Source organism: Penaeus monodon, unplaced genomic scaffold, assembly GCF_015228065.2.
Source record: "Penaeus monodon isolate SGIC_2016 unplaced genomic scaffold, NSTDA_Pmon_1 PmonScaffold_3407, whole genome shotgun sequence".
NCBI lineage: Eukaryota > Metazoa > Arthropoda > Malacostraca > Decapoda > Penaeidae > Penaeus > Penaeus monodon.
This window is the reverse complement of record NW_023658128.1, coordinates 9,884-20,971: the sequence shown is the minus strand read 5'-3', so window position 1 is coordinate 20,971 and position 11,088 is coordinate 9,884. Positions and strand designations below refer to the sequence as shown.

Sequence of the window (11,088 nt, the reverse complement as noted above, 5' to 3'; positions counted from 1 at the left end):
CTGGGAAAGACAGAAGTTTTTCCCATAAATTGCCCTGTAGGTGGAAGGGCATCCCCTCTGGGATACTCCAGGGGTTGCCCCCTACCCACGTTTTGCCGTGCGGGGCACCCTTGTGACTGGAACGGGGCCTGGAGGTTGAGCGATGCCGTGCACGGTACCCCCTGCGGCAGCACACCCTCTTTGGTCCTCTATTCTGGCAACGGCGGCCTTCCGCCCGGTCGGGTCAATCGGCTGGCCCCCCTCGGGAGGCTAGGGTAAACAGTCTGCGCCGTTGGTACCCACCCCGTCCGTGTGTCCCAGGGCAATCGGCAAATTTGGCTGCGTATATCCCTCACACCCCTGTTGCTTTTTAACTTGGTTCAGCACTCATTTCCCCCTGTTGGACCCGTGGTGGGGGGGGGCTTGAGTGAATGAAGCACTGCAAGTACATGGAAAATCTAAATAAAATCCCCCCAGACAGCCTTACGTTGACGCCCCGTGAAAGGGCCCCCAGACCACGGCCAACCCCTGACCCTTACTCCCTCCGGGGGGCAAAAAAAACCCCGAGCACAATGACACTGTCATGCTGCTCCCAAGATGGCGGACAAACAATAAATCATGTAAAAACTGTCTGTCCCCCAAATTTTTCCCAACAGAGGACTCTCGTCTGGCCCCTCCAGGCACCCCCAACCAGGAAGTCTCTGGCCCCCCTCAACCCCCACTGAATGAATCGGAGCACCAGCTGAACCAGCCAAACAGCTGGTGCCTCCCGAGCGCCCAAAGCCGAAGGCGGACCGAAACGGCCGGGGCCGATCCAACTCTGATGGCATTCTGGACCCCAAAGGTTTTCCGAAATTTAAAGGCCCCCCGTACAACCCAAAGGGCTTCGAAAATGCCTCCCAAATGGAAAGGGCTTGGGAGACCCACGCAAAACCCCCTGTCGATCCGGGTTGCGCGGATCAGGGCATATAAATCGTCCCCAAAAGTCAAGCCACCCTTTTTTTCCCCGCAGGAGACAAAGGATTAAAGTGGGAAAAGTGAGCCCCCGCCACTGACCCCGGGGAAAGAGGTCAAAGGGTGCTACTTGGTTTCTCAGTCTCATACTGTGGAGTGATAACACCACCCACAGGTCGGGAGGTTTCCCCGATGCCCCGAGGGGAAGACCCAACCAGGCGTCCGGGTGACCATGAAGGTACCCAAGCTCCCCCCTTTGATCTGGTAACGGGGTACCTACAACCTCCGTACTTATGTGCCTGACCATTCGGTTTTTTTTCGTGCCAAAGTAGGGACACCCCAGCAACTGTACAGCCAACCAAAAAGGGGTGCCTGTAGAAAGGCACAAAATACTGAGGTTCATCAAGGCACAAAAAAAGAAAGAAGGACACAACACCCAAATGTCCAAACTGTGCCAAGGGCACACGCCTGGGCCGGGCTTTGCTCTTCGGGAAAGAGGCGGCCCTAAAACGGCAAAGGTTGCTAAAAGCACCAGACTTTGTTCCCCCCCCCCGGGCCCTACGTCTGGGGGGGACAAAACAAAAAGGGCTTCCCGACCTCCAAAGAGGAAGGAAGCTGCCCCCCAGCCGAAACCGGATCCCGAAACGGGAGTTCCCCCAAGTAAACAAGTGCAGGGGAACCACGGGAAAGAAAGGTTCCAACAGCCCCACACGGTCCCCCCCAACCCGAAGACTTTTTTCTTCGACGGGGGGGGGGGGACATTCGATCCTGACACTGCTGTGGTCCGCAGGGGCGTATCCTTGTCCAGGACCGGGGAAGAGGCGGAAAAGGCGTCAATGTTCCCATGACGACACTGAAACAACCGTGAAAAGCATAAAGAAGGAAGAGGGGAAAAGGCCAAATCACCCCAATCCTCTCCCTCAGCCCATCGAGACCCCCCTTTCCCCTCTCCAACCAGGCTATCCCTACAGGAAAGCCTAGCCGGGCTAGCCCTCACAGGCAGACCTAACCGGCTGATTCATGCCAAAAAGCCGAATCAAAGAAGCTGACCTGCCCAGAAAGGCCCCACCCCAATGCACAGAAACACCTGGCCCGAAAAAAACCCAAAGACAAAAATCGAGCTAAAAAGGGCTCTCCCCCCCCGGGGCCCCGGGATGCCGACAGCCAAAAGAGAGCCCCCAAAGCGTGGGGATCTCACAATGGGTTGTCAACTCCGACCGCACCCAAATGTGACGATTCTCTGATGTAACTATCAATTAGTAACTCATGACACCAATCTAATATTCTGCGTGAACACTGTGGCTTCTCCTCAGGATGCATCCCCCGAAATATGCATCAAGGAGCATTGACCGTCCTCCGGGAGCATTATCAGGAACTTTCGTTTTCCAGGGTATCACGTCACGCCTCCCCTTTTTCCGATGGCAAAAAAGGCCTGATGCCCCGGTAAAGGGCAACAACCCCCTGCTCCGAATAGCCACCCGCACTGTGGAAAGATTTAAATCTCTTGCCGTCGGATTAAACTCCCGGGGGGCCCCCTGAAATTGTACAACGTGTACGGGCGGCCCACGTATACTTAGCATCACCAGGTATTCTTCCGCACACACGCCCGAGTGACATAGGGGAGCCTTCAAGCCCCACCCCATCCGGGCTCCCGCAGGTCCGATGCGGCTGGCCGTCACATAGCCAACGGCTCAGACTTCCCCAGATCGCTCTCCTCAACAGCCAGGACCCAAACGCTTGGGGAGGGTCCTAGCCCACCCGGCCACGCGACTCTGGTGGGGGGTTTGGGGCGGGCGTGTCGATAAACGTAAATAGTGACCATTATGGCACTATAAAAACCCTCATGGTATGGCCCCCAAACCACACCAAACCCAAGATGGAAAACAGACAAGGCCAACGGCAGGCTTCCGACGCCTTGGCCCGCTGTCTGAGAAAAATGACCCACCGAGCGAAAATGTGGAAGTGCTAAAACCCCAGACTTGTAAAGCCATTATGGGGCACCCCCTTTGACCTCCCCAAACTCGGCTGGGTCCGGGAGTCCAAAGCCCGGGTACTTCAATGACGAATTAGGGAGGTAAACCCAAGGGGTAAACATTGCGAAAAACATTCCAAGGCAAAACCCCCACAACCTAGCCCTCCTAAGGGGGCGGTGGGGGATGCCAAGAAAACGCCACAAGTGAGGCAAAAAGTGGCTGGAATGGTTGAGTTTTTCGATCACCGTACCACCCTCTCAAGCTTGGCAACGGGTCAAGCGGCCACCGCCCCCCCCCCAATGCCGCCCCACGACCCCCGGGCAGAAAAAAAAACTGGCGCAGAGTTCTCTGCAAAACGACACGACATCTGCCACCAAACTGAGGGCAAGACAAAAACCCCTACCCAAAGACTTGCTCCATCAAAAAGGGCACCAAACCCCCAAACTCAGACTTTTTTTCTCTGAGGGAACTAAGAACCACAAAGCCATTCGCAACTCAGCCCCGGCGATGCGGGATCTCGTCCCCCATCATCTCCCACCTGGACTGGTAGGGAGCTGCTTTCCCTGAAACTCATAAACGGGGGTCCGGGGAAAATTTCCCCTCAAACCCCAGAGCGGAAGAGGCTCCCATATTTCCCCATCCTAAAACCAAGGACCCGGGAAGTACCGCCCCATCTCCTCCTCACTTCGGGCCAAGACGCCAGGGGGGGGTACTGAACCGGGCTCCAATGGAAAAGGGGGAGCCCCAACAACCCCTCCACGGTTCCCAGGGCATAGCACACGCACAGCATGCCACCCTTGACACAATAAACACGGGCGCACTGTGGCAGTATTCCTTACCTGGAAAGGCTTTAAATTGGCAACCCTCTTCCCCATTCAAGAGCCTGATCCAAAAAGGAATCAAGGTAAGCTCTTGGCTTGGGATAGGTGACTACTTTACGAATAAACAGCCAAGTAATTCCAAAGGGTCACCTATCCAGCACACCCCACTAAAAATGGAAGCCACAGGGGGGTTTTCTCATCAGCCCTTTTTAACACACTAATGTCCTGATCCTCAACAAAAACCCCCATGGGTGCAAGATCATCTCCTATGCAAATCTTCTACTCCCCAGGGAGACACTGTCTAAACAAAGCCCAGCGTTTCGGTTTGGGTATCCGGGGATGTTGCGGACAGGAAAAAGTTCTGCAGCCAAACCCCGGCCATGGCTTTGGACAGAGATTTCAAGGCAAAAGTCTAAATCCGGGAATGGATTTGGAGGGGGTTCAGGAATACCTGTACCTTGGGTAAGGATAGCCCGGCCCCTCTCCTTCCCAGGGGTCCAGTCCCGCTTGACCGAAAAAAAGGAAAAGACGTCTTCTGAGAGTAATGAGGGGAAGCGCATGGGGGCCAGACACGAGTACTAAGATATTCTACTACATGCTGTCAGGCCCTTGTAGATATGCCCCCCTCGTCTTTTGGGCAAAGAGAAAATATAAGACCGTTGGAGACATAAAAAACGAAGCCCCCAAGGTCTTCTGGGTGCCCCAAGGTGGGCAAAGGGTCCTAAACCTCCTGGAGACAAACCTTCTCCCCGGGGTCACAAATTGATCAAAAACGGCAGCCCAATTTTTATAAAAGGTCATCCAGCTCCGGGAACAAACCTAAACCAAAAAATATCAACCCTAGAAAAAGATAACGACTTTTGCAAACACCTCCTGCTGCTACACACCAGGGTGCTAAACCCCATCGCTCAAAAAACCCCTACGGCCAAGGCATGGACTCCCCCCACCCTGATTTGTCAAAGCTCCGCCGGGGGCAAAACCTCGATAAGTTCTCGGTCATGAGACGGGCAAGCAAAAAAAATGAAAATTGTACCCTGCCAAAGCAAAACCCCAGAGGGTCATTGCAACCATCCCCCCTCCGGGGACCCTAACATTAAACAAGAGGGATGGGTCGTCCCTTGACCCACACTGCAGGCCCCGGGCTTTGCAGAAAGGGTCCCACAAATCCATGGGGTACAACAACCCTCCTCGTTCGGGCAGAGTTTTGCATCATGGGGGCACTGAGAACCTCCGGAAAAAGGACACTGTCAAAACCACAGCTCCAAGGACCCGTCGACTGTCTTCAGCCGCTCCCCCACTGACAACTCTACTCCTCCCAACCATGGGCACAATACAAAAAGGATGTTTGCTCGGTAAAAGAATTATCAAAAACGGGGTTCCAGCTATGGGGGATAAAGGGGCAATACTTGCTGAAGATTAGCCAAAATCGGCCGGGGGTATCCCCAAACCCCTGATAATACCAACCGAATTTACTTAGGGGGAAGGTACGTGGGGGAAACCCTTCCTCCTCAGCTTCACGGGGAAAACGAGCTTTCCCCCTCGGCCACGGGTTATCAATGCCACGGCTATGAACCACGGCACTCTCGAAATAAAAAACAAGGTACCGAAGTCATTCTGACAAATGCGCCTAGGTTTCCCACTGTGCATGGCAGATCATAAAAACCATAAAACGAAAGGGGTTTCTGCAGGGCGAGCCGACCCACACTGATACACTACTTGGGAATTGCGTGCACCCTTCCAAAACAACCCCACAAACCAGCTCGTGCTTTTAAAGAGATTTGCGAGATGCTTACCCAGGGCTACAGGAGCGCCTGCGGGCAATCCCCCCCGCCAGGGTAAGCACCGGTGTCAGACCCCAACAAAAACACCCAAAAAAAAGCTGACACGGCCGGGCCTAAGTGAAAGCCCCGGGCAAAGCCAACTTCAAAAATCTCAAGCAAGCAACAGCAGGGCATTGTTCAAAAAATGTCCGTTTGTGACGCGCATGTTGCCTTCCTTGAGTGTTTGTGTACCTTTTGCTGTGACCATGAGGGTATCTCTTTTTTTCGTTACAAACCATTTTTATTCTTTTTTTTTTAATTTCTGGCCAATTTGTATCGATAAAAGGTACGGGACTTTGGGGGTTTTTTCTGAAAAGGGGGGATCCGTAAGCTTGGGATCTGTACAGTTCCGCCCCTGGGCGCTCCCCCCCGCATCATGAAGGTTCCGGGGTTCGTAAGGTCGGGTGTGGAGGGGGGGGCATCAGGGGTGCTCGAGGAATCGCTGGGGTTTCCTGACTCCAAACGGGGGGTTTTTTTATATTTTGGGCCTTACGATTACGGGGGGGGGGGCCGAGGGGGGGGGCCCGGGGTTGCTTTGAGAGGGAACTGACTGGGCTCCGGGTGTCGGTTCTCACAAGCTGGGTTCCGTGCTGGGGCGGGCCGGGGGCTGAGCCTGTGCAGGTAGGGGGCCCCGGGTGCCTGGGCCTTGTAGGCTGAGGCTTGGGTCCTGGGGCTTGTTTTTTTTTCAGGCGGGCGCGCGTTGGGCCCCGGTACTCCGGGTTTGGCAAAATGACACTTTAACGGGCCTTTTTGCTATTCATTCACTTTTTTTCCTTTGACTGGTGATCGTGGGGAGGGGTTTTCTTTTGGACTCGACCCCTTTGGGGGCCCGGATGGTGGGTTTTTACTGTCCGCTTGATGACCAAAAAGGGCCCCTCTAGGGGGGGGCGAGGGAGGTGGTGGGTCGTCTTTGAAGACATGGGCATCTTGGAGGTCGGGGGGCAAGTAGATGTCTCGTTCCCCGGGAGGGTCTCGTAGGACAAGCGGCGTGGCCATCGGTCGCGAAGCTGCTTGCCGAATGCTCCCGGGTCCTGATCTCCGGACTACTAAAAGTCCAGGGGGGTAGGTGGTTCCGTAACCATCTCTGCTGCGGTGCACCGAAAACCCGCTTAAAGAGGTCCTTTGGTGTGGGAGTGCCAGGGTAACGGGCCCACCCATTTCGGACGGGGAAGCCGGGGCTTTTTCAAGGGGCGGTGTAGGCGCCCCACCATGCCATTGGCGCTGGGGGTTTGCTGGGTCCGGATGCCTTCGAGCCAAAAGGATCATCACTGCCTCCAGGCTCGGATTCGAACTGAGGACCTCTGTCGGTCTACCGCGCTGGGTCCTGTAGCGAATATCCGGTGCTGATAAGGTCTTGCAAGGGTGGCGCAGTTGTGCCCTGGATGGGTTTTGTGGCCCGGCCACCTGGTAAACCAGTCAATCACTCAGGACGTAGCTGAAACCTTGGTCCGGGTAGGGACCGTACGTTGAGGTTCATGCTCGAAGCGGCCGTCTGGTACAGGAAACACCTGTGGGAGACTTAGTGTTGGGTGAACTTCCCTGCGTTGACATTCGTGCGGGTGCGACACCACTCCCGGACGCTCTTTGATGCCGGGCCGACATTTTGCTGCGGATGAGGTCTTGTGTTCGCGGATTCCCCTATGACGTGGTAAGCTTCGAAAAACTTCGGGGGAGTGACGGGGGGATGTAAGGAGGGGTCTGCCCCGAGATGTCGCAGAGGAGGTTCCCCGGGCCCTGAAGCGCCCTCTCTAGTTGAAGGAGGTGCCCTCCGCCCTGAGCCTGGGGGGGAAAGGGTCCTGTTGCTGCTCCCTGCGAACCAGCTGGTAGTCGATCGGGGTCTGCTCCATTTACCATGGATACAGCCCCCTGGATGGGGCGTCTGCGCCTGGTTGTTGGTGCCCCAATTTTGTATGTCATGGTGCACTGGAAAACAAAAATCCAGTCCTCTCTTCCCCGGGACTGACGGCGACTCCCTGTTGTGCAGGGCAAGGTGGGGTTTTGGGGTCCGTAAAGATGTGGAAAGTCCCCCCTCGACATTGTCCGAAGGTTTTGATGGCCGTGTACACCCAAGGACTCCTTCCCGAAAGCATTACCTTTTTTTTGGGGGCTGAAGCCGTAAAAGAAGCCAGGTTTTCCAACCTTTACCTGAATTTTGTTGCAAAACTGCTCCCCGGGCGTGCCGGGGCGTCACGCTATTTTGGGCCTTGCTCCCTGCGCGGGGGGGGTTGAGGAGGGGGCGCCGGGGTAAGGCTCCTTGCTAGCCTCGAAAGCTTCGATCGCCTCAAGTCCCAAATAACGTCTCTGCCGCGCCACCGGATGGAGGAGGAGAAATTGCAGGGTGCCAAAGATGCACACTTCGGGATAAACCCCCTTTCAGGGGGGGGCTCCCGAAAGTGCATTCTTCTGGCACCCCGCAACGTCTCCTCGCTCCCCCCGGTCGGACGCGGGAGAGACTTTTCTTGGGCCTCGAGCGATCGAAGCTTTCGAGGGTGCAAGGACGCCTTGCCTCGGGGCCCTCCCCAACCACCCGGCAGGGGGCAAGGCCAAAATGGTCGACGCCTCGGCCCGCCTGGACAGTTTTTTCAAAAAGTTCAGTAACGGTTGAAACCCTGTTTCTTTTCACGGCCTCACCCACAACAAAAAAGGACAGTGCTTTCGGGCAAGGGGCTCCTTGCGGTGTACCGCATCAAAAAACTTCCGGGCATATGTCAGGGGAAGGACTTCCCACTTACGGCCCCAACCCCCACCTTTGCCCCGCCAACGGGGTCCCGTCATCCCGCGGGAAAAGAGGCACCTGGATTTCGTTGCCCGTCACCCTGACATACAACACATCTGGGGCACCAACAAACCCGGCTGAACCCCCATCCAGGGCTTTATCCATGGTAAATGCAGCAGCACCCCATCGACTACACTGGGTTTGCAGGGGGCGCAACAGACCCTTCCCCCCCCAGGGTCACTGACGGAGACACCTCCCTTCAAAATAGGCAGTCACTTCAGGGGTCCCGGGGCACCATCCTCTGCGACATCTGCTGGGCAGACCCCTCCTTACCCTCCCTCCCCTCCGCCGACTTTTTTTGAAAATTACACGCTCATAGGGGGAATCCGCGAAAACAAGACCTCATCCCAGCAAAGTCGTTGGCCCGGGATCAAAAGAGACTCCGCAGTGGTGTCGCACCTGCATCAAAAATCAAAGCAGTAAGGTTCACCGCACACTAAATCTCCCCCACAGTGTTTTCCCTTTTACCAGACGGCCCCTTCGAGCAGGACACCTCAATAGTCGTCCCCTACCCCCCAAAAAACCAAGGTTTCGCTACGTCCTAGTGATTGAGGTTTTTCCAGTTGGCCCGAGGGCCCCACCTTCCAGACACAAATGCCGCCCCATTGCCAAGACCTTATCCACCCGGAAAATCTCGCTACAGGACTCCACGACGGTCCACCGACAAGGTCCTCAGTTTTGAAACCCAGCTCTGGAGGAGCTGAGATCCTTCTCGGCTCGAAGCGCTCCGGGCCCACATACCCTCCAGCGCCAATGGCATGGGGACGCCTACACCGCCACTTGAAGGGGGCCCCCACGGGTTCTCCCTCCGACACTGGGGGGCCAGTTACCCTTGGCACTCCTACACTAGGACCTCTTTTAAGCAGGTTTCGGTGCCGCAGCAGAGATGGTCCCAAACCCCCATAGCTCTCCCTGCGACTTTCTATCCTCCGAATCAGGACCCGGGGGATTCGGCAAGCAGCTTTGCGACCGCATGGCCCACTCCGCTCTCGTCCCACGGACCTCCGGGAAAAGAGACATCTACTTGCCCCCACCTCCAGACTGCCAATTCTTCAAAACACCCACCAAGCCCCCCTCTGCCCCCCTATAGGGGCCCTTTCCGTCACAAGCGGGGCGTAAAAACCTCAACCCTCCGGCGACCACAAGAGTCCAGTCCAAAGAAAAGCACTCCCCCCGATCACCCATCAATCGGAAAATGACGAATCAATAGGGCCCGTTCAAATGTCATTGAGCCACCCTGATCCGGGCCCCAATCGCGCCGCCCCCTGAAAAAAAACAGCCCCAGGGACCCAAGCCTCAGCCTACACGGCCCCCCGGGACCGGAGCCCCCAACCCGCCAGGGTTTGCCCACCGAGCCCCCGCCCCCCGTCACGGAAACCTCAGCTTGCTGAAACCGGGCACCGAGCCCCCGTCAGTTTTCCCCTTTCCCAAAAACAAAACCTCGCACCCCCCCCCCGGGCCCCCTCCTCCCTCAAACAGTAAGCCCAAAATTAAAATCCCCCCTGTTATGGGCTCAGGATATCCCCCGCGATATCCCCCTGAGCACCCCTGATGCCCACCTCCCACACCACCTTACGAACCCTCTGGAACCTTTACTGTGACGAGGGCTGGAGCGCCCCTGGACGGAACTGCTACAACCCAAACTTACGGGACCGGGTCTTTCAGAAAATCCCCCAAAATCCCGCTCTGACGATACGAAATTCTCAGAAAAATTTAAAAAAAAAAGAATAAAGTGGTTTGTAAGAAAAGAGACATACCTCTGGTCACAGCAAAGGGTTTCACAAACACTAGGGAAAGGGACATGCGCGTCAAAACGACATTATTGAAAAAAGCCCCTTCTTCTTTCTTGCTTGGATTTCGAAGTTCTGGCTTCGCCCGGGCCCCTTTCACTTATGGCCCGCCCGTGCAGCTTTTTATGGCTGTCTCTTTGTTGGTCTGACACTCGGTGCTTACCGTGGCGGTGGGGTTTCCCCGGCGCTCCTTAGCCGTGGGGTAAAATTCGCTAACTCTTTACCCACGACGGCTGTGTTCTGTGGGGTTTTTTTCTTTGGAATTGCGTGTGCACCAATTCTCCAAGATGTATCTGGGCTTCGGGTCGCCGCAATGCACAAAACCCCTCTTTATGTTCTAGGGTTTTTTATACTCCTGCACGTGGTCCTAGGGCATTCTGTGCAAATGCTTCGGGACCCCTTTTTTTATTTCAAGATGCCAGTGGTTCATGCCTGTGCATCTAGTACCAGCTGGGCCGGGGGAATGTCCGTTTCCCCTTTTGTGAAGCGCAGGGAGGATTGGCCCCCCCACCCACACTTCCTCCTAAGTAAACTTCGGCTCGATGTTTATCTGGATTTGGGGCAAACCCCGGGGCCCATTTCGGCTATCTGTCAGCAAGCTCATTGCCTCTGACCTATATGGGTGGGGCCCATTTTATAAATTTTTCTACCCCGATCAAGCTCCTTTGTGTTATTGTGCCATGTTTCAGGAGGTAGTGTTTTCAGTGGGTGACGCTGCTGAAGCAGTCGACGGCTTTCCCTTTGGAATCTGTGTGTTGACCACTGTCCCCTTTTCTCCTGGGCCGTTCCGTCCCCGATCAACTACCCCGCTAAAACGAGGAGGCTTTTTTCTTCACCCTCATGATATTGTGCATCCCTTGCTGCAAAGCCGCGCCCGCGTGTGGGGCAGGGATCGCCGATCCTCTGTGAATATGTTGGGTCCCCCAGGGTGATGTTGCAAAGACCCTCTGGGTTCTGCCTTTTGGCTAGGCGTAC

At 55.7% G+C, this 11,088-nt stretch overlaps 2 protein-coding genes across 2 annotated transcripts; one reads left to right on the top strand and one right to left on the bottom strand.

The window, feature by feature from the left end:
• Positions 1–5,802: 5,802 nt before the first annotated feature.
• On the bottom strand, positions 5,803–7,464 carry LOC119570644 (WAS/WASL-interacting protein family member 1-like). Its single transcript, XM_037918301.1, has 5 exons — positions 7,212–7,464; positions 7,008–7,153; positions 6,396–6,951; positions 6,099–6,260; positions 5,803–5,999 (listed from the first exon to the last, which is right to left on the bottom strand). The coding sequence occupies exons 1-5, from the start codon at positions 7,462–7,464 to the stop codon at positions 5,803–5,805; spliced, it is 1,314 nt and encodes a 437-aa protein (XP_037774229.1).
• A 969-nt stretch (positions 7,465–8,433) lies between these two features.
• On the top strand, positions 8,434–9,865 carry LOC119570643 (basic salivary proline-rich protein 1-like). The gene is made up of 5 exons (XM_037918300.1): positions 8,434–8,462; positions 8,887–9,079; positions 9,190–9,438; positions 9,603–9,733; positions 9,841–9,865. Exons 1-5 carry the CDS (start codon positions 8,434–8,436, stop codon positions 9,863–9,865), a joined length of 627 nt encoding a protein of 208 aa, XP_037774228.1.
• The last annotated feature ends 1,223 nt before the right edge of the window (positions 9,866–11,088 follow it).

Coding starts and splice junctions, on each gene's coding strand:
- LOC119570644 (XM_037918301.1), bottom strand. CDS start 7,464: ATGACATACAAAATTGGGGCACCAACAACCAGGCGCAGACGCCCCATC. Junction 7,154..7,211: donor CCCCCCGTCACTCCCCCGAA/GTTTTTCGAAGC, acceptor CCTCATCCGCAG/CAAAATGTCGGCCCGGCATC. Junction 6,261..6,395: donor TTTTGGTCATCAAGCGGACA/GTAAAAACCCAC, acceptor CCAAACCCGGAG/TACCGGGGCCCAACGCGCGC.
- LOC119570643 (XM_037918300.1), top strand. CDS start 8,434: ATGCAGCAGCACCCCATCGACTACACTGG. Junction 8,463..8,886: donor CACCCCATCGACTACACTGG/GTTTGCAGGGGG, acceptor AGGTTTTTCCAG/TTGGCCCGAGGGCCCCACCT. Junction 9,439..9,602: donor CTTTCCGTCACAAGCGGGGC/GTAAAAACCTCA, acceptor GAAAAAAAACAG/CCCCAGGGACCCAAGCCTCA.